The sequence below is a fragment of the Nannobrachium achirus genome (genome assembly GCF_963921795.1).
Source record: "Nannobrachium achirus genome assembly, chromosome: 21".
Classification (NCBI taxonomy): domain Eukaryota; kingdom Metazoa; phylum Chordata; class Actinopteri; order Myctophiformes; family Myctophidae; genus Nannobrachium; species Nannobrachium achirus.
Window position 1 is genome coordinate 21,666,837 of NC_137828.1, and position 23,291 is coordinate 21,690,127.

A 23,291-nucleotide genomic window follows, 5' to 3' on the forward strand; every position below is an offset into this window, starting at 1 on the left:
TAATCACAGGAAAATGTAATGTTAAAAAATTAATAATGTTTTTGTAAGGTTTTATAGCCATAAATCATAAATCATGCTCTAATTTGCATTTTTCACAATAATAACACATGTACATGTTCTAGACATTCTAATGATCACGAAAAAAAAATATTAGGCATTTTACTTCTGTTTTTGTGAGGAATAGCTTCAGTTAAAAAGTGAGATGTTGTTCGTCAGGAATTTCAACTTGTCTGGGAGGTGTGAATGTCAGCCTCTGTGGCGGGTATTTATATGCAAATATCGTGGCCAATGGCATTGTAATACTAAACAATAGGATTTAATGGTGATGTTAATGTGAAAAAAAGAACAGGAAAACTAATTATATATATATTTTTTAAATGATTTACAAAATGTTGCCAAAAAGCAACGCTGGGCCTTGCAGGGTTAAGACTGTTGGCATAAACACAAACAAGTCTGCAATTTAATTCTATGCTCCAGCTCCACCAAGGTTGTGTCACATAATATTCAGGGGGAAATGAATGAATTTTTAGTTCTTATTAATTTCAATAGTAGCTACATAGTAGGCCTATATGTGGGCAAAATGCTATTCTGGATTTTCAATCTGTGAGATATTGCAAGCCTTTTTATGGTTGGAACAGGAATGTGCTGCCACCTCCTGTAAGGTAAAGAAATTGCATCTGTCTTTGCATCTCCCAAATAATATTGTCATTATCATCTATGCATCACTATTGTAATAAATTATGTGTGCAAAGAAAGAGCACTGACTGAAGTAACACTTCCATTTATTTTATTTTATTAAAAAAGAAAGTCATTATCTGATGTCAACAGAATCATACACTGTGGCAGGTCACACTAACTTGTACCCAAGTCATCAAAACTTAATAACCTTTGCTCAGGCACTTACTGTACAGCTTTCATACAAAAATATTTTATATACTTCTTGGAACAATCAGTAATTACAATCCCATTTTATCACAAATAGCCTTAAATGATGAGACTTACGAGACTTGGATGCTGTTAAACAAGTATTTAAACTCCATCCTGTACTTTTCACTCTTGCGGAATTACAAAGAATGAGCTAGTTTACAACTTGTCTGGTCTGACTGATCATCTAATCTGATCGTTTCTTGATGTGAATACGGGTCAATCCAGTTTGTACATGCACTAACACTTGATTCTTTTTAAACCTGCTATCATGTGTCCCACTGCCAGTCTCTGCTATACTTACAAAAGATTTCACTTTACAAATTTAGATTACTATGAAGATTGCCTAGCAGGCATTACTTTTGTGATTGGTATTACCCTAGTCATTGACTACAAGAACATTGTGATGACAGATTAAAATATGCTATTTGTCCGTTTTGGTAACCCCACTCTTTCCATTAATAAACAATCTGAAATAGAACATCAGCAGACACACGTGAAGAAGTAATGAAACAAGGCTACACAATTGCAGCTAAGCGACCACATTTACCTCTGTGAGAGTCGTGTGAGATGCTTATGATGACTTCTGAAACTCTTTTCTTCTTTTCACTCAAGATGAAAACTATTCTGAAATGCACTTTTCAGTCCATGTTCACTTGCAATTATTTCCATTAGTTACAACTAGTCCGTGTTAACTGACAATAAAGTACTACATCATTATCATTAGCGATACAGACTGCAAAGAAGAGAAATGTACATGGGTTACTCTAGGTCCTAGGACCAACATATTGTCACCCTTGCTGGGACAGATTTGGGGTTGAGTGAAGTGGCGTACAGTGGTTAACTAGCATGTATTGTTTTATTAAGTACCCACAACAAAGCTGCCTGATAGACAGTGGTAATGAGAGACAGCAGCGAGAGAATGGCCTGAGATCAGCTTTCGTACAGATATACTATACGGTTAGGATAATCCATTTTTTTCCCTTCTCCATATCACCTCATATTGGACACCTCCTCAGGCTGCATCCGGTCTGCAGGCCACTAGTTTGACACCACTGGTGTAGAGCAGGGGTCTTCAACGTTTTCAGGCCAAGAACCCCTTAGTTGAGAGAGAGATGAAGCAGGGACCCCCACAATCTGTTCATAGATATAGTTCCATTGTTTGACAGCACGATCAACAGTGTATTTTGGATTCATGTTAATGTGTGTTTTCAGATATTTAAACACTTGAACGGTCAATACTTAATAAACTTGACCTTTCACTCTGCACTGCTCTTTCCCCCCTCCAAAGTTCTTTGCCGAAAATAGCCGATCTGCAAGCTCACAACTGTAGATCTGCTATTTTTGGCTAAAGTTCTCAGAATATGGATGCTAGGGTTCAAGTGGTTAATATAAAAAAGGGGGAAAAACAAGTTCCTATCACACACAGATTTGGAGGACCCCCTGTAGTAACTCTGAGGATCCCCTAGGGGTCCCGGACCCCCTGTTGAAGACCCCTGGTGTAGAGGGATGACATCGGTGCTACAAAGTTGATATAAAACCACTTCAACCTATTTATTCTGAAGATCAACTGATTCCCTACTTAGCAGCTTATAGTCATAGCAGCTTCCGTATAAGAAAACCTACTCTCCAACGACAGAACAAACATACCTGACAGCCGTGACATCATTATTTATACAGAACAATTACGTTTGAGAATTGCGTGAGTCTCGCCTGACTACCGAGTCTTGCCTGCCTGACCACCTGGAGTATCCAACAACATAATCTTGCTGTGCACACAGTCACACCAAAGCCAACAAAGCATTTGGGCTGGTAGTGCTTGGGGGACACGGGTGGCGTTACATGCGGTGGATGTGGTCGTGATCCATGAACTGCTTCAGGTTGTGCAGGTTGTCCCACCACTTGAAGAGGAAGGTCTCGGCAATGAGACTGAACCACGGCGTGATCTCCAGCTCCTTGCGCTTTGCCTTCTCCATCATGTCCTTCAGCTCCTCCTTGGTGACATAGCAGTGGGTCTTGATCTCGTTGGGGTCTGGGTCCACCTCCACGTCCTAGGAATTAGAACAAAACAAAAATGGACCCAGAACACGTTATACTGACATTCACAGCGGGACATAGATCTTTCTTACTTCTTAAGTCCAATGCGAAGCACACACATCCAAAATAGATTTGCACAGGTGCGGGATAACTTCATCAGACCTGTATTGGGTTGAAAAGTTGAAACTTTTCATAGATGATTTCTAACCCGAGTCCTATCATTCTATCATGAGGAAGACGTGAAAATGACATGGTATTGGGTATTATAGTACCATCAACCTGGCACTTTTTAAAAAACATTTTTTTTACCAGTTTTCCAAAAAGTGATCAATCACAACCCGTAAACTCTGGCATTATAAACCCTGAACTACACTTCCCATGGTGTTGATGACCATCCCTCTGATAAAAAAAAACCCAAGAGTATTTCATCCCTTGTATTGCTGCAAAGAGCTATTGCGACTTATTTCACAGTGACGTCTTAGTAATACTTGTTATATTGTTTTTCATTTTGATACTGTGAGTCATATTCGCAATGCGACAGGTGCTATACAAATAACTGTATTTATCATCAGTGTTATTGTTGGTACACAGGCATGCAAAAAGATGCACACCAACACAGGCATATCCACAAAAACACGGCAGAAGCACTACCTTTTGCATGAAGAGGATATAGTCAATCTCGTGTTCTCCCCACACACCATCTGACTGGGCCTTGTAGTGAATCCTGGTCAGGTAGGTCATCTCCTCTGGTGTCACCTGGTTCACCACAGGAAGGGCAGGCGATTAGTTACACTCTTCATAGACTTTAACAGTCTTTCCATAAGTGTAATGCCAAGTTGATACAGTGTTGAGGAAGCAGTGCCGTCGCAATCATTCTCACTCACACAACCAACACATGCATATTCTGGCAGGACATTGCCATGGCATGAGTTCATTCAAACATTGACTATCATTTCCAGCACAACAGCTCAAACAATGAACTGGCAGCAGAGGCCCTTTTTTGGTAGCGATGTAAGTGTAAGATTTTTAATTGGTGTAAAATTGCAACAACCAGAGCCTCTCTGGGTGAAGTCAGTGACACAAGGTTTGTTTTTTCCCCCCTTGAAAATAATGAAAGGCTGAGGTCATACTTGAATGTTTTTTCAAGAAAAAAGAAAAATCCAAGCACACAGCAAATAACATTGCTGCAACTGTTATTAGATCATTTAACGCTTGTATACCTGTATATGGCAACTACACAAATCTTTAATGTTGCAAGCACACACACACACACACACACACACACACACACACACACACACACACACACACACACACACACACACACACACACACACACACACACACACACACACACACACACACACACACACACACACACACACACACACACACACACACACACACACACGGGATGGGACGATAAGCGATACTATCATTTATCGTGATAAAAAACACTTGCGATAATCGTATTGTGGATATTTAATTTATTGTGATATTGTCCTCCGTCATGGACTGGGATCAATTCACCTTTTATTTGCAGAGCTGCATATCCGGTACCACTTAAACCCTCTGTAACTTGTAAAAGGTACTTATAATATAGGTACTTGATACAGTCTTTTTTTCACTTTCTATCAAATGTCTTTGCCAAAAAATAGCCGATCTACAAGCTCACAACAGGTCGCATTACGACGCGTTGACTCCGTTGAGCTTGTAGTTCTGCTATTTTTTGGCAAATGTTCTACCCCAGGATAATGGATTTTGATTATCGCAATAATATCATAAATTCTTTTTTCACAATAATCGTGATATGACATTTTCATATCGTCTCATTCCTAACAAACACACACACACACACACACACACACACACACACACACACACACACACACACACACACACACACACACACACACACACACACACACACACACACACACACACACACACACACACACACACACACACACACACACACACACACACACACACACACACACACCTGTTCCATAGGGATTCCCAGTTCAGCTTGGAGTCTCCTCTGTGCAGCTCTCCTCACCCCTATGGTGTCCTTCTCCTCCAGCTCACTGTCAGTGTGCAACGGGTGACTGCAGCATGTGTTGGTAAAACAGCCTGCGTGCACGCACACACACATTTATTTGAAACCAGGAGTCTTCAACAGGGAGTCCGGGACCCCTTGGGGGTCCTTAGAGTTACTACAGGGGGGCCGCCAAATCCTTGTGTGATAGGATAATTATTTTAAATTAACAACTTGAACCCTCGCATCCCTATTCTGAGGAGAACTTTAGCCAAAAATAGCAGATCTACAAGCTCTCAAAGCCTAGCAGCGCGAGGCGCTGAGCGATTGTAGATCGGCTATTTTCGGCAAATAGGTTTGGTGTAGAGGTAAAAAAGAGCAGACCAAGTACATAGTGAAAGGTCAAGTTTACAAAATATCAACGATTTAAGTGGTTAAATGTCAAAATACACATTAACATGAATCCAACATAGACTGATGACAGTGCTGTCAAACAAGTCTATGAATCTATCAATGAAATTGATGAAAATCACACATTTATACAACATGTAGAGGGGGTCCCTGCTTCATCTCTCTCTCAGCTAAGGGGTCCTTGGTCCGAAAACGTTGAAGACCCCTGTTTTAAACCTTTATCTACTCAGGGCAGGTTCACTGAGCACGAATGCTCTTTATCAGCAATGTCGATGTGTTGCATCAGAAATTGGCTGTCCTCATTGATGCTGTTAATTGTGTGTTGCTGTGTTAAGCACTTTGTTTGTAACATGCTTTAAAGATGTGCTATACAAATAAAGTTTATCATTGAAAATCAATTAGGCGCACCAGTCGCTTCCCGTCTGAAAAGCCCTTAACAGAGCACAGACTAGCTACCGCGGTTGTTTCTGATAAGCATTACGCTCGGAGGTGAAGGGTTAGCTGTGCTCACCTGGAAATGTGATCTTGGCATCAGACCTCTGTTGCAAGAGCAGCTTCTCTTCACTGTTGAAAATGAAGACACTGAAGGCTCTGTGCAGCAAACCTGGTGGAACACAGAACATGGCAGATCATTATCCATGAAATAAAAAAAACAACAACTGTGTGATCCAATTTTGGGCAGGTCATTAAAAGAAAAAGTTTTAAAATAAATATTCAACCGTATCGAAAATAGCACATCTACAAGGTCAGGTGACGTAGAAGATCTCCTTTTTGGTTACATTTGCACAACACTCAATGCAAAGTATGAAATCACCAAAATAATTACTTTGTGAAAAAACATGTTAAGTAGCAATACAGATGGATAGAAGGTTTCTGCATTACAGCAACTATGTGATAATATCTGGATAATAACATCTCTTAATACCTGTATACCTGTGATATACTAGTCTACAGTAAGTTGTCCTGTGAACTCTCTTGAGTCTCTTCTCTTCTAAAGTTTTCTTCAATGAATGTACAACTACTGTAAGTCAACGTTCTGCCCATTAGTGTGATCTATGAACTGAAGCATATTCTGTGGTTGCACTTGTAGAATTATTATCTGGGTTTAAGTACAACACTGTGCAGGATACACTTGTGCATGGTTGCATTATTATTAATGCAACCATGCATATTATTATGTTACTATTAGGCCAAGGGTCTTCAACAGGGGGTCCGGGACCCCTATGGGATCCTCAGAGTTGCCACAGGGCGTCCTCCAAATCTTTGTGTGGTAGAAACCTTTTTTTTCCACCTTTTTCATATTAACCACGTGAACCCTAGCGTCCACATTCTGAGAACTTTAGCCAAAAATAGCCAATCTGCTATTTTCGGCAAAGAGGTTTGTTGTAGAGGGGGGAAAAGAGCAGACTGGGTACAGAGTGAAAGGTCCAGTATATTAAGTATTGACGGTTCAAGTGGTTAAATATCTGAAAACACAAATTGACATGAATCCAAAATACACTGACGAGTGTGCTGTCAAACAATGAAACTATATGGAGTCTATGAACAGGTTGTGGGGGTCCCTGCTTCATCTCTCTCTCAACTAAGGAGTCCTTGGCCTAAAAATGTTGAAGACCCCTGTATTAGGCTATAATGAATGGAGGTGCCAAGTGGCTCACCTTTATCAATATTGGAGTTTAGGTGGCAGTTTTTCTTGGTGTCTGCTCCGATCTTGTTGTCGTTTTCGTCGATGAGGATGCACATCTCGGCCAGGAGCTGCACCTGCTTCTCGTCGAGGTTGTCGGTGTTGATTTCAGGCATTCTGACTGAAGATGGCGGGTTCCTGGCCTCACTGGAGCAGTGTTAGAGAACAATGATCAGTTATACCCAAAGTGAGTTTGTAAACATGACCAACGACAAAAACACTCCCATACCTACTGGGAGAAATACAACAATGTGCGAACACAGCAGCAAGATTTGTGAACTGTTGCGATAAAAGAAGGCTAGAGGATGGAATACAGCCATCCTAAGGACTACAAACCATTGAGAGGCATCTAGACCTACTGCACATACAGTATAAAGAGAGCTGCTACCTTTAAACACGTTTTAAAAAAAATATATATTTTCCTTCTTTTCTATTCTATTGAAATTGTATTGAGAAACAATAAATGCTGATATTTGTTCCAAAAAGCGTCATACCCTGTATAATGTAAACATATGTTTATTGTTTTCTCATGCCAATATATATATATATATATATATATATATATATATATACCTGAACCAAATGCTAATGATTTATTTTGAGGTAATTTGCCAGCTGGCAACTACTTATGACATATGCATTACAGTATTATTGATTTAGGAGTGTCAGACCGACGGACTGGTGTAATTGAACATTGCTGTTCATTCACAGAAAATATCTAATGTAAAAGCTCACGACTTTTCTCAAGTTGTGAGCTGCTAGATCAGCTATTTTAGAAGAAATAAATGATACCGTTATCAAATATATTATCATTGTATAATGATGTTATTTGGATTATTGGTACCAGTCACTGTCAGTCATGACTGAAAGTCTGTCCTTTACAATCTGTTTACAAAAGGCCAATGTTGAATGTCGACACAATTACATCGTTAATTGCAATTATTTATATCATATGCCAATTTAATTGTCAAGCTAAAATGTCCTGATCATGACAGCCTTTATAGTGACACATCCGACCTAGTAATACTACAATATATAAGCATGCTGCTTGTTAGCCAGGCTAGTAGCCAGCTATCAATAGAACAAACAGGTGGATCTTCTCCACAGGTTAGCAGCTTAGGACAGCCATGGATTAGCAGTGGCAATGGCTTGGTTGTTTGAACTCAAGTCAACTACATAGCTACTGAACTTGTCAAAATGCAACATCAACCTACCTTGATGCAGTCCTGAAAGACCCAGATGTAGTAGGTGGATGAAGTGTCCTCCTCCTCAGTGTCACAGCAGCAACTGTAGCAGCAGCAGTCACAGCAGGTATGTTTGATTTGAACAAAGACAGAACACTGTCACTGTGACAGCACGCCATGCGCAGCCCCGCCCACGCGGCCCGCACCATCGCCTGACCAAAAAACAAGACCAATCACACAGGCTGAAGGTATGGCTTGTGCAAAAACACGGAGTGGAGTCAGTCACAGATCTGCCAGTGAAATACCCTACTCTGATACAAGTTTTAAAGGAGTAGTTCACCCCCAAAATGTGTTTTTTTCTATTGATTACTCATGCCATGGAGACTTGAGTTCAATAATATTTGTTGTCGCATTCCTAAGACAAATAATTAGATATGAGTAAATTTACCCCCATTGATTCCGGATGGGGATCTGGAATCAATGGGGGTAAATTTATAGTAAGCAAATTATTGTCTTAGGAATGCAATAAATACAAAAAAATATGATTTAACTCAAGTCTCCATGGCATGAGTAATCAATAGAAAAAAAGTCATTTTGGGGGTAAACTACTCCTTTAATACTTTACAGTTTGCAAATAGCACAGCGGTGTGTTTAAACACTAAAAAGGCTAACACAAAACGCCCTAAGGGCTTTGTTTCCAAATAAATGTCCTTTATTAAAAGTATTTGCAGCATCATGTACACTAGCAAAAGTACTCATGCAGAATGGTTATTTCAGATTCTTCAGAATCATATCAAATAATAAGCCAAAGGCTTGGTGTTAATCCTTTTAGTTGACCTTGTAAACCAGTGTTGCCGTAGTCTTGGGTCGCACGCCCCCGACGACCCATATCTTTTCTGAGCCGGGGTCTCGCACCCCCCCCCCCCAACTGAACTGTATTGTCACTAGAGGTTCGCGGCCTTCGGCCGCTCACATCTAGAGTCCACGCCCGCTTCTTTACTAAAAAACTTTTTTTTTTCAAAAAAAAAAAATATGTTTTTTGAAAAAAAAAAAGTAAAAAAATAAAAAAGTAAAAAAATAAAAAAAAAAGTTTTGGGGAGGAACTATTGTGGCGGAACTATTGTGCCGCAGCGCACGTTTACGGTCGGACATATTTGACCGCCGGACGCACTGGAGAGAAGTGACTGTTATGCCTCTGCTATTTCTCTGCAGTCACTGTGGAGGCAGCAGCAGCAGCACACATGCAAACACAGTGGTGTCAAATTTCACTCTCTCTCTCTCTCTCGCTTGCCCGCCCCCCCTCCCCTGTTGCCTCCTCTCTCTCGTGCTTAGCGAATGAGCGGACGGCATAGGGTTATGGGCGGTATTCCTTACGTCCTGACGACTACCGACTACCTATGCGACTACTACCTATGAGTTGAAGTCGATGTAAAGGGGGTTGGAAGTGGGATGCGGCAATAAGCCCATTGTAAATATAAGATGTACATTTTCCTATGCAAATCTCTAATAAAGTATAAAGGCCCATTCCCACTGGGCCAGATAAAAAAAAATCTCTTTCTCCAGATATTTTTCCATTCAAAGTGGATGGTAGATACAGATAAAAAAAATATCAGCAGATTTATTTTTTATCTGTATCTACCATCCACTTTGAATGGAAAAATATCTGGAGAAAGAGATTTTTTTTATCTGTTATCTGGCCCAGTGGGAATGGGCCTTTAGTCTTCAATCAGTCAATTGGACAATAATTATAGTCCAATAGCACTATAATTAATTATATGACTATAATTATTGACCACTTAAGACAGATGGATTAGATCTGTGAGCTCACAATGCGCTGCATTGCAACGTGTTTTTTGCATTAGCCTATCATATCATGGTAGTAAGCCATATTAGCTCTTGCTGGGGAACCTGGGCCCCTGAACCCCTTTCAAGGATCCCTGTCCCCTGGGGTCCCCAAACAGTGACCCCAGCCCCGCAGCACTTTGAGAACCTCTTGGTGTGAATATCTATTTCACTCCGTTCCAGAAAGGCATACTCCATGTCGCTTTTTCTCTGTCATCAACACGCCATCGCCCCATAGAGTCCAGAAATGGGATTTATGTATCTTTTAAATGAGCTGGATCTCTGGGATCCGTTCCATTCAAAGAACCGTTCAAAAGACTAATTGTATTACTTGTCAGCTGTCACTTTGTAGATTTTGATTACAAATCACTTCAACCCTATACATTTCGGCCATTTGAAAATAGCCGATATGTTCAAATGTTTTTCCCCCCTCTACATTTTATTCATTGGAAAACTTGTGAAATGAGACATTTTGCATATTGAGTACTTTCTACTATTGGTACTTAATTAAGTACATTTTGATACCAATACTTTCGTACTTTTACTCAAGTACATTTTAATTCCAAACTTCTACTTGTGGCAGAGTATTCTACATTGCAATATTGATACTTTTACATAAGTAAAGTAAAGAATGTTTGTACTTTTCCAACTGTTCATTTAGAAAGGAACGGTTCCCTACTGCGAGTGCGAACCGGAATCCCATCATCGTTCATTTCAAAGAGCCGTTCAAAAGACTCGATTCGTTCGCGAACGTCCCATCTTTGGTCGCCAGCAGAAGACCTCAGCGTTGACCCAAACCAAACGGTCAAAGCACACAACAACTCACTCATCTTTCAGCACCATTAAGAGAAAATCTACAAATACTTACTAATGAATGCTCGGATTTCAGGTATTATAAACGGCTGCCTTGGTTTTTATTTATGTATTGACGGCTCGGATGTTTTTTAACCCCGGAACGCTAGTGTGTGTGCGCAATGTCGGGCGATCCCCTCGATTAGCCCGCCCACTTCCGCAAACACTAGCTTGTAATTGGCTCCTTCCAGCCATTACGTAACACACGACGAGACCCTATTGGCCAGCAGAACGCAAACACGTCACACGTGACACGGAAGTCGGTCGGTGTCCCAAGATAAATAAATGATGTGTCAAACCCAAAAATATGATCGAAAATCTCCGAAAAGGACTCAATTATGGTATTATTTCAGTATAAACTGTTGAATTCACACGTCGACACATTGAACAATTAACTCCTAGTGATGGTCAAATGATGTTGTCTGGACTGGGTTCAGGATAATCCCATCAATATTGTCGTTAATCTGCAGCGGTGTGAAAGTTGAGTGGAACCAACCCACCGCAGGGAAGGTGATGTATATCAGCCAAACCCTTTAGCCTGCCAGCTGCTGTATGTATGCATAATCTGAGAAAAACCTGGAGATTTGCTGTTTTCTAAACCCATTGGATTGTGAAAGTGAGTATAGATGCCTCCTTTCACCATTAAACGGTGTATAAATATAGATGGCGACGTCTCGATACTCTGTTAATGCTGTTTTTAGCCCGTGTGTGATGATGGGGGGGCTCTTTGCAAACAAGCAACAGCTAGTTATTCAAGGGCATTTGGATTGTATCATTTTACCTTTACATTTGTTTTTCCAGGCCTGCGTGTTTTGTACCCAGTATTTTATATCGTGAGTTGATGTGTGTGTTGCTATTTTTAGCACAGTCTGTGGAGCGTATGTCAACATGTAGCTGCTCCCTACTTGTATAGTTAGTGATTAATACAGTGAAGCCCTTCTTGTTGCACGTCTAGGCCACATGACATGTCAGCTAGAGCCTTTCAATGATATTGTAATGCTGTGACTTGTGTGGCAGTTTACATACACTAGTAGTAAGACGCCTCAGGGCGACAAACGCGGGCCATGTCTTGGCCATCTGGCCAGTGATGTATATCGGACCAGTTACCCATGGAGACGCCCTGGTATCCATATATGGAGATCTATGTATCCATATATAGAGATATACTGTGAGCCCAAACATGCTTAGTCAGTTATTCGTTATGTGAAAGTCCTATGATGTCTATGACATCTGACATCATACCCTTTTATGCCCATACATGGAGATCCCTGTCTGTAGAACCGAACCAGCCACACAGATATGGGCTGTCTTGGCCATATACTGTATGGATTCTGTTAGCGTGGTATGAGGCGGATGTGACCTCCATATATGTGCATTCCCACCTGAAGTCCTGTTAGATATGTTTGTGCTTAATATTGATGACATATTGAGGGACTCCATATATGGGCATAAAATGGATTCTGTTAGTGTGACATCACAGGGAAGCCAGAGCGTGATGTCAGAGCAGCAAACCCATTCTGTACAGAGTGATTCCCCTGACATCACAGTGATGTCAAAGCAAGATATCAGAGCGACAAACCCATAGATCGTAAAAAGGGTACACGTCGAGACGGACGTGGTCAGCATGTGCCGTTTCACATACTAAACTACTTCGGTCGCAATTAAACATAACCACCTCTTTGTTGCATGTTGCAAAGCATTGCCAGAAATGCCTCAATACACATTTTCTTAATTAGTTAAAGAACTGTTCAAAATGTTGCTGATTTTGAATTAAACGTGATGCTAGATCCTAGATGTAGTAATTCCTCAGCAAATCTAATGAAAAAAATGTTATACCCCTGACAAGAAACAAGTGCATTCTTACCATTTGCAGATTGCTACAGTCACTTTTATACTGAGCCCCACTAGGTTAACTATTCACCTGTCACTGACAGGTTCTATTAATGGCACTGTATCAGATTGTATTATGTTCTACGTCTATGATTCTGCATTTGGCTGCTTGTGATGGACTAATAAGGACATTTACTTGAGCATTTGTTCATTGCAAGCTCATTATTTTCACTCAACCACATTTTAAATAGAACTATTGTACTTTTGAACCCAACCACATTTTCTGGAAATGGAGTCTTGGGAACCCCCGAACTTAACAAAGATATGTTATGAATTAATCACTTCACATATTATCTTCAATTTGTCTTCCTCACACTAATGCTCATTATAATATGGTGTCTACTCAGTCTATGGGTGCGTTCGGAAATGCGCACCGGGTGTGTGCTCAGCGTAGTGAGTGCAGTATGCGGTGACGTTGTAGAGTGCATTCAGTGTGGCTTATTTACGAATGACCAGTTAAGAGGCAGCTGTGTGCTTTTTCAGTTGGAAAACATTCTTAAAACCAGCAGTTGCTAACGTAAAGTTGCTAACTTGCTATTGAAAGGTAATTTAATTAGGGATGGACATCGGTATCGGCCAATATCAGAAATCGGCAGGTATCATATCAAACCGGCCAAATCGGTGATCGGCAGGTCACTGACATAAATATGCCAAAATCGTCCAATTGTATCTCTTGCACTGCACAGCATGATGCTCGGTCCTGTGACGTAAACATTAGCAAGTAGCAGCCAGTCTACTTAGAGGCAGCCTACAGAATACAGATGGTGCCGATTACCTTTGCAATGTAAGGATATATTCCATAATCCTGTGTCAATGTCGTCTCCAAAAAGAAGGGGGGGAAAAAGCATGCGTCACCTGCTTTCCTCCTGCCTAGTCCCGACGGTTATATTAGACTGGATATTGTCTGTTATTTTGGATATTGTACTATTGTGATTGATTTGGCATTAGTGTTCTTCTAGCTTATTGGTACTCAAATTGAAGTATGTCTTGTAGGCCTACTTGGCCTGAAACAAAAGGGTATTGGAGCAACCCTATTTCCTAGTTCTTAGCTAAAGAAATCGGTATCGGAAAAATCGGTTTTGGCAGGTCAGACCTTCATAAGACCGGTGGATCGGTATCGGCCAAGAATTTTGCAATCGGTCCATCTCTAAATTTAATTCATAACATTGGCCTACCTGCGTGTTAGTTTACACGTTGATGCGTGTGTAACAATAACACCCAAAGGACCAATAAAGCAGAAAATAGTGCATTTTGTTATCATTTCCTATGCCATTGTTCACAGCTGAGAAGCGCGAGACACCGCCATGAAAACCAACCAATCAAAACACTGTACTGACCACACTGCCAAACCCCTCTTCTGAGTAGGGTCGATCAGTGCGTGCACTGAGCACACCCGATGCGCAGCGCACTGGATTTCCGAACGACAACGCACCAAGTGCACCGAATGAACGAACCTTGAAGCTTGTAGATCGGCTATTTTCGGCAAAGAGCTTTGGTATAGTGGGGAAAAAGAGCAGACTAAGTACAGAGTGAAAGATCAAGTTTGTTAAATATCTGAAAACACACATTGCCATGATCCAAAATACACTGATTGTGCTGTCAAACAATGAAACTATATGAAATCTATGAAAAGGCTGTGGGTGTCCCTGCTTCATCTCTCTCTCAACTAAGGGGTCCTTGGCCTGAAAACGTTGATCCCTGTTCTAGATCGTCCATTTTCCAAATGTATTTATTTTCAGCAATGCATTTATATTCAAAAGAAGCCGTTGTACTTTTGAATACTTGAGTGTTTCTTTGTCCACCTGTGTTGTTTGTGAACACAATCTCCAGGTCTGCACACACAGGTCATGTTCAAGTGGAGACGAGCACAGTGTCTTTTAACCAAGGCAAACCAACCAACCAAAGCTCACCTGCCCTTTGTTTATGCAGGTTACCTGTGGAGCAGGAGGTGAGCTAGGGGCAGGGCCACCGACGTCAGGAGGAAGGGGGGAGGGATGCCTTTGGAGGGCGGAAGCAGCAGCTCTGCCTCAGCTGGCCGTCATCCCAAGCAGAAGCGCAAGGCCCACAGCCTGTCCATACGACGCAACAGCACAGAGGAGAGGCTGCCTAGCGCGCACAGAGGAGACATGCTGGAAGGACAGGTGAGGGAGATGCAAACACACACGTACATACATACAGCACACACAGATACGCACATATCCAAGTGTGTGATGCCAGGATGGACAGGCTCACATACCACCAAATCTGTTTGTTTTTAGGCTACACAACAGAATTTAAAAAATCAAACCTCGGTTCGAAGTGGAGCGGTGAATCTGAGCAGCTATACCCTGTGTGTGTGTGTGTGTGTGTGTGTGTGTGTGTGTGTGTGTGTGTGTGTGTGTGTGTGTGTGTGTGTGTGTGTGTGTGTGTGTGTGTGTGTGTGTGTGTGTGTGTGTGTGTGTGTGTGTGTCTAGTCTGCACAACAGTGCCCTTCTCAATCAGTTCCTGTCTGTCAGTACAGTACTGACCTTACTGTACTGTACCTTACTGCTTACTCTACCGTACTGTATTGATTGATTGAAGACTTTATTAGAAGTTTGCATAGGAAAAGGTACAGTTTCATGACGGTACAGTTCACTGGTACAAGGTCTACTAAAAGGAGATCCATGAAAAGACTAAGCTTATTTCCACTGGAAACCATTTAAGTATCTCATATAACATTGAATGACAGACAGATAGAACACAGTACTATGCAGTAGATATGTAAAGAAAAACAAAACAAAGACAGTAATTCTTAAACAAACAGTATATACAAAGAAGGGGCAGGGGAGGGTAGGGTTGGGGCTAGGTTCATTATTACCAGTTGCGAACGGCTGCTGCCTGTAAGTGGCTTTTCAGGGCAATTTTAAAGGATGCAAGTGATCCACACTCCTTTATGGCCTTCGGTAAGGCTTTCCACATTTTGGTGGTATAGCAGAAAAAAGAGTTTGACCCTTTGTTGGTTTTGACTCTGGGTTGAAAGTGATCTGTGGCGCTGCCTCTGGTGTTGTAATTATGGACATCCTTAATGTTTATAAAGTATTTTGACAGGTACTTGGGTATCATAGTGGTGTAGTGTATCTTGTACACCAGGCCCATTGCAAGCTGCTGTACTCTGTCATCTACTCTGAGCCACCCCACTCTTAATTGGTGAGTAGCGGTGAGGTGAGTCTGATAGGGAAGGCTAAGCAGGACCCTAATTAGTTTATTTTGGGCTGTTTGGAGTTTAGTTTTCAGGGCTTGTGGGGCGTCACGATACCATACGTGGACTCCGTAGTCAAAGAGGGGCTGGATTATTGCACCAGCTATGGTCTTCAGTGTGTTAAAATTGACCATCGGGGCTATCCTCTGTAGGAAACGAGTTCGTTGGTTGATTTTATTTATTACTTTAGAAGTCATCTTTTCACTGGAAAGATTAGCTTCCAGGATACATCCTAAGTAAGAGATTTCGTTTTTTCGTGTTATGACCTTGTCACCCACTTTGATTGTGAAGTTATCGACCTTTTTGAGGTTATGATTTGTTCCAAAGAGGATGGACTCTGTTTTTCCCAGGTGAATTGATAATTTGTTGTCGTTAAGCCATGTGCAGATCTTACTTAGTTCAGAGTTAAGTGTCTTCTCAACCTGCAAGTGGTCCTTGCCCGAGACTAGGAGAGCCGAGTCATCCGCGAACAGGAACAGGTTGCAGTCACAAGCAGATGCCATGTCGTTCACGTATATTAGGAACAACAGAGGCCCCAGTATGCTACCTTGAGGAACACCACAGCTTACTGGGAGGGGGGGGGACATGGTACCGTTAATCTCCACCACCTGTTCCCTCCCCACCAGGTAAGATTGCATCCAACTCACTGCTGCGCTGTCAAGACCGATGGCTTTTAGTTTCTCAATCAGAATAGAATGATTTACGGTATCAAATGCCTTCTGGAGGTCCATCATGACCATGCCGCTATATTTGCCGTCATCCGCTTCGCGTTTGATTTGGTCAGTCAAATAGAGAAGGCATGTGTCGGTGGAATGAGATTTTCTGAATCCAGATTGGAACTCGTAAATCAGATTATTCTCATCGAGATATCTTGCAATCTGTTCGTAGACTATTTTCTCCATGACTTTGGATATGGAGCTGAGAATGGAAACGGGACGGTAGTTTCCAGGGTCTAGTTTGCTACCTTTTTTATGCAGGGGGGTTACTTTTGCTAGTTTGAAGTCCTGTGGGACATGACCCTGTTCGATGGAAAGGTTAATTATGTGGGTAATGATTGGAGCAATGGTGGCGGCTGAATCTCTGAGAAATCTAGCTGGAATTTTATCAAGGCCAGTGGCCTTGTGCTGAGGTAGGGCGCTCAGTTTTTTAAACACTTCATCAGTTGTCACTGTGGCAAGTTTAAAACTGTCTTTTATGACACCCAGTTTATTGTAGTATTTCTTAACAAAATTTATACCATACCGCCCAGATGGGGCGACCAGTCTTTCAACCAGTGAATGGGCCATGGTGGTAAAGGTTTTGTTAAGATGGGTAGCTACTTCACATTTGTCAGAAATGAGAGCGGCGTCCGTTTTGATGTTTATGCTGTGGCATATGTTTTTAGATTTTAAGCCTAATTGGTTGTTAAGCAACTTCCATAGGTCTCGTGGTTTATTTTTGTATTCGTCGATTTTGGTGTCGATGTAGTCTTTTTGGGCGGATCTACATAGTGCGATCGTCTGGTTTCTGAGTTTCTTGCACTGAGCAGTAAGATGTTTGATTTGGATCTTGAGGTCAGGGTTGAATTTTTTCCTAAGCTTTTTGCAACACTTACGTTTTTCATCGTACTTTTTGTCTCTGAGTTTAGCTGATTCGGCTATATCTGAGTTATACCATGGCTCTTGGCGGGCTTTAACCCTGGTGGTTTGCAAGGGGGCCACGTCGTCTAGAGCATTGGTCAATTTGGTTTTAAAACCACACCATGCTCCTTCGACATTTGTACAATTCAGTTCAGAAGAAAAGTCAGTATTCGCTAGTGTGTGATTTAATGCCTCACTGGAGTAGTTTTTGAGGCTTCTAGCTACCACTGTTTTGTGACCACTAGCCTTGGGTTTGTGTATTTTACGCGTACAGTAGATCATGTAATGATCACTAAGACCGCATACAATAGCCCCGCTAGCGGTGACTTTGGATTTGTCTGTGGTTACGATGAGATCTATGAGGGTTTGGGAGTGCTCCGTCACCCTGGTAGGTACGGTAACGAGCTGAGTGAGACCATATTGATTACATAACCCATTAAAGGACTTGAACAGGGGTGCTTCTTTACGCAAAGCACAAACATTCCAGTCGCCCAAAGCATAATACTCAATACCGTCCACCTTTGCTAAGCTCTCCTCAAACAGCTCAAAGAAGTCATTCTGGTCAGGGGGTCTATAGACTGCGCATATTAGTATATTTTTAGCATGTTCAAAAATTATCTCGACCCATACAGTTTCAAGAGAGCTGTGGTGTAGGTCAGGGCGAATGATAAAATTTAAATCATTGTGAATATACATGCAAACACCGCCTCCCTTCCTGTTCCTATCATTCCTAATGACAGTGTAATTGGCTATTTCAATGCTAGTATCTGAGAATGAGTCATCGAGTTTAGTCTCTGAGAAGGTTAAAATGTGTACCTTACCATCAAGAAACATAGCTTTGATTTGTTCCAGTTTGGGTTTCAAACTGTTGATGTTGAGATGAATCATTTTCAGTCCTCTTTTCACAAAAGTACCTTTCATGTCTGAGGTGTTCAAATAGCCATTATCAGGGCTGGGGGAGGGGGTTTCCCCTGTGTGTGAGTCCACATCCGTGTGTATTGGGGGTAGGGGGGCGCTGGGGGTGGGGGGGAGGTCATGTCCCGTTGATGTCTGAGAACCTAGACAATGGGATATCCAGCTTCTTTCATCGGCGCGAGGTGTCGAGGTGGCGGCGCCGGCGCAGATTGTATCAAAGCCGAGGTACGCCAACAGCCATGATTGGTTTCGATCCCTGGGGGGTGGCGGGGCCAGCGGGGGGACATCCTGCTCGGTGGTACTGGTAATCTCCGGGGATCCGACTGCCGCGAACTGGGCACCAACAGCCACGATGTCGGGTGGTGGAGCCGGCGCGGGGGTGGACACACCGACGTCCGAGGTGCTCCGTGGGTCGGGTGGTCCCTCGTGGATCCGTGGTTCCTCCGAGTTGGCCGTGTTGGTAACCTCACTGGTCGACAATGGCGATGAGTCGACCGTGGAAAGACCATCCGCGGCTGCGAGAACGGCGGCGAGTCTGCGAGTCATCTGTCGGGTTGCAACCGGGCCAGGGTGCGTCTCTATATCTCCACAGAGTAGCAGCAAAAAGTAAATACAGGACCTTCTGTCCATACTACTGCCAACTGGGGGTTTGTTCTTTGTTGAGATCAGCGCACCAAAGACAGTCATTCTCCCGTAGCCAAGGTGTTTGGATTCCGACCCACCGTGGAGATAAAAATCACTGTGTGATTCCTCTCTGTCCTGCACATAATCCATCGTATCCAAGTTATGTGGGATCCACGGTGAACTCAAGCATGAGTCGGTAAACCATACGAGAAACGTTAGAAAAGATAAAAATATCCATCCCTTTGTCCCTGGTGAGTAGTTTACTGGCGCGCGGCGGCGGCTCCGGCGAGAAGTTGAGGAGCGAGAAAAAACGCGTCCGACCTGCATGGCTGCTGCTCGCTTTTTTTTTTTTTTTTTTTTTTTTTTTTTCCTTACTGTACCGTGCCTTACTGTACTGTACCTTACTGTACTGTACCTTACTGTACTGTGCCTTACTGTACTGTACCTTACTGTACTCTACCTTACTGTACTCTACCTTACTCTACTATGCCTTAATCTGAGCAGCTATACCCTGTGCGTGTGCGTGCGTGTGCGTGCGCGCATGTGTGTGTGTGTTGAGTGTGCCTGGCCTGCTAAACAGCGCCCCTCCTTTAACATGTGTGTTGTGTGTGGCCACTAGAGGTATTGCCAGGCTACAGACATAGCCAGCCAGCCAGCCAGCCACATAGCCAGCCAGCCACATAGCCAGCCAGCCACAGACATACCTGTCTATTGGGAGCGCTTTCACCGCTCCAAAAATCCCAAAGGGTAGATTATTGGGGGTGGCATAGCTCAGGGGTAGAGAAACCATCATTAGAGCAGGAAGGGTTCCCGAAAGGTTCCCAGTTCGAATCTGGGCTCCCCCTGAGCTCCCCTCAAGAGTCCTTGAGCAAGACTCTGAACCCCTAGTTGCTCTCAGTGAGCAGGTTCTATGTAAAGCGCCTTGGATAAAAGCGGTATATAAATGCACCATTTACCATTTATTATTAAGATATTTTGGCTAACACAAATAAACATACTGTAGCTGTTTTTACGGCCTGTAATTCCACTGAGAACAACATCCATGCATCTTCCAGCTCCCTGCAACATGTTACTGGATCCAATGCAGGGGCGGGCTGGCCATCTGGCATACAGGGCATTTGCCCGGTGGGCTGGTAGGCTAGGGGTCTGGGGGGGCTGGTGTAAAAAAAAGAAAGAAAGAAAATAGCCAAAGTTCTGACACATTTTGGCACTAATCATGTTCATACTCAGCTGTTTGGTGGTGAGAACTGTATGTTATACAATTTATGGATTGTGTAGTTGTGTAGTTATCATTTGTTGTCTGTAAAAGTTGTGGTATTTAACACTTGTGTATTTATATGTGCCGCCCTCGACCGGTAGAGTATCTTCGCGCGCGTTGGTTGTGGGGGCTGGTCTGGCCAAGATGCCAGGGCTGAATTTTAGTCCCAGTCCGTCCCTGATCCAATGTCTTTCCCATTTGCATTTGGATTGTTAGGGAGTTGTTGTGGTGATGGACTGGTTTCTGATAAATGTATTGTACAGTACTAACCAGTTCTATTGAGGGGTAGAGCCTAGAGAGCAAGTACAGTACAGTACTAACCGGTTAAGCTGCATTGCTTGTATTTTCTCTCTGGTGTTGCAACATCCCCCTTTCCACCTTTTACACTATTGCTGTGTGGTGTTTATGCAGAGTACTTCCCCAAGGAATGTGGGAAGCTTATTAGGATCTTATTTACTTTAGTTTAAACTGAGGCAAGTGATATATATTACTTGTAACTGATTGATGTAAGTTCAGCAGTCCAACCGATGCAGTCTTAATCTTAACACCCAATCCCCACGTTGTATAGATGAGGGTTTCTAAAAGTGGGTGCTGTGCTGCGGAATAATTTTGATAATATTTTGAATTCTTTTCAATTTATACCAAAACGGATAATATTGTACGTTTTCCTCAGGACATACCTCTGGGTGCATTTACGTAACCGTCTAATTTGAATCTTGCAGTCACCATCATCATCTTAATAAGAATAAGAATCATTATAATGATACAAATTGGTATAGTAGAGCTTATCATACCGTTATGCTAAAAGTCAAAGTAGTAAATTATACCATAAATCTAAGGTGGTAAAGTTAAAAGTTAAAATTTAGATTTGGGGTGCTGTAGATGAAAAATGTATCTGGGTACCCATAGCCCAAAAGGTTAGTGTATTTATCATGCTTCATCTCTCTCATCTCGTGCTTGATCTCTCTCTTACTTTCTCTTATAATGATCTATCTGTATTCAGCTGTCAGACTTTTTTTTTTTTTTACAGCTGCGATATACTGTAATAAAAGCTCTTTAATGTTTGATCAGAAGTCGGAACCAGGTTCCTTCCTGGTTGTAAACCATTGGGAGTTGACCCCATAAAATGTCTCTTTCGGATACAGTATGTTATGCAGAAGTTGCATTAGTGAGTAGGACTATTGTTTGTTTTGTCATGGAATATAAATGTCATTTTGATGAAAAGACTAGACGGAGGCCAATTTCTATTTGTTTTGCGGGGCTATAGGACTAAAGGTTTAAATTAATTCTAGTAATTCCAGCATAACATCAAACATCATCTGCTGTAGGTGCTTTCCTCAAGAGCCGTTTATCTCTTTTACAATCCATCATTTGCTTTTTGCCAGAGCGAGTTTGTCGCCTTTTACTTTCTCCTATGCACAGCGGTTTTGATCCATGGGCTTGTGAAAGTAGAGCTGAACAGTAGCACTCGGCTGTTGTCTCATCAAGTTTTAATATGGGTTGCTTGTACAGGTCTGATTAGCCCTTTTCACTATGCTGTTGTTTATGCCCACACACACTGCCAAGTCCTGTTGGCTTATACTGTAGCTCATAGTATGGACAGCAGTCTGTCCTCTTCGCTTGGACAACACACACACATACGCACGCACAAAGTAAACAAACCCATATAGATTACATCCGGTGGATCCCCCCCAACCCCCCGCCCTTCTCTCAAGGCTGTCTGTATGGACGGTAGCCGGTGACCTGTAGATTTTTGAGCCATGGACTGAGCAGCTTTAGAATACATAAGGGGCGGTCTGTTGTTTGCTAATTGGCCTCTTTCATCAGTGTGTTTGACATGTGGCTCTGGCAGAATGGAGAGGCGGACACCGTTGCTCTTGATTGTGCGCCAGAACACAGGTCGAACAGAGAAGTATTTGGTTTCCTCATGCAGCCGGTCGGCCGCAGAAAATGAGCTGTCAAAGCCAGACTTGGCATTGTTTTCATGGGAACTGTACTTCTCTTTGCATGTGTAGTGTGTCTAGCTGTGTTGTCTGCCAGCCAACTAATTACTAGGAACGCATAGGAGGTCACTATGGAGGTAAGTCAGCAGAGATGAGGAGTTTGTAAGTCGAACGGGCAGTGGTGTAAAGTAACTATGTACATTTACTTAAGTAATGTACTCAAGTACAGTTTTGAGGTATTTGTACTTTACTTGAATATTTCCAATACTTTTACTTCTACTCCACTACATCTCGTATAGAAGAGGGTTTAAGTCGTTAATATTATAGTCTGTTAGTTGACTGTGGGTACAATATATAGCAGTAGCCATACCTTCACAGCACAGACTGTAGCTTTGTGTTTGTTACTTTGTTCACACTTAGAGTGCAAACAGACATAGAATATATTTTTATTCATATACATTATTTGCACTAGGTTCAAGTACCGGTAGGTGCATTAAGTTCACTGTTTATCAAGACATCTCTAGGATTTGTTCAAGTTTACATGCTTTGTCTAATCACTGTAAGTGTTCTTGTTTTGAACTTTGTGGTCACACACTGAGCACAGAGCTGCTAGTTGATTAATATCATCCTGCCAGGCAAGAATGACCAAAGGCGAGGGATTATGTTTTCACTCCTGTGAGTCTGTCTGTCCGTCTGTGGAGGCCAAGGAAGGATCCCCACTCAAATTATGTTATAGTGCCACTAGGCCTGTCCTCTAAAAATCGACGAATCGACGCGTCGTTTTAAGCCCCCGGAAACGACGCCAATTGTTTGAGTCGAGCCGTCAAAAATATATAATTTTTTTATCACA

General features: G+C 42.2%; 2 protein-coding genes across 6 annotated transcripts in view; one reads left to right on the forward strand and one right to left on the reverse strand.

Annotated features, from left to right (window-relative positions):
- Window positions 1-770: 770 nt before the first annotated feature.
- Window positions 771-11,120, reverse strand: idi1 (isopentenyl-diphosphate delta isomerase 1). Of its 2 annotated transcripts, none has more exons than XM_080752435.1 (7): window positions 10,989-11,120; window positions 8,309-8,490; window positions 7,069-7,241; window positions 5,922-6,014; window positions 4,964-5,094; window positions 3,613-3,717; window positions 771-2,975 (listed from the first exon to the last, which is right to left on the reverse strand). In XM_080752435.1, the coding sequence occupies exons 2-7, from the start codon at window positions 8,485-8,487 to the stop codon at window positions 2,763-2,765; spliced, it is 894 nt and encodes a 297-aa protein (XP_080608561.1). In that variant the 5' UTR covers window positions 8,488-8,490; window positions 10,989-11,120; the 3' UTR covers window positions 771-2,762. The 2 variants fall into 2 exon arrangements, with proteins under 2 accessions (XP_080608561.1, XP_080608562.1); XM_080752436.1 differs by having other exon boundaries at window positions 8,309-8,381; window positions 10,989-11,109.
- Window positions 10,684-23,291, forward strand: part of LOC308307257 (WD repeat-containing protein 37-like) — a 44,039-nt gene continuing 31,431 nt past the window's right edge. The window contains exons 1-2 of one of the 4 annotated variants that reach the window (XM_080752433.1): window positions 10,684-11,009; window positions 14,792-15,003. In XM_080752433.1, coding sequence (XP_080608559.1) covers window positions 14,857-15,003 — 147 coding nt within the window. In that variant the 5' untranslated portion in view covers window positions 10,684-11,009; window positions 14,792-14,856. Of the gene's footprint in view, window positions 11,010-11,249; window positions 11,589-14,791; window positions 15,004-22,414; window positions 22,579-23,291 lie in introns of those variants that run through there. The other 3 variants (XM_080752431.1, XM_080752432.1, XM_080752434.1) reach the window with 3 other exon arrangements.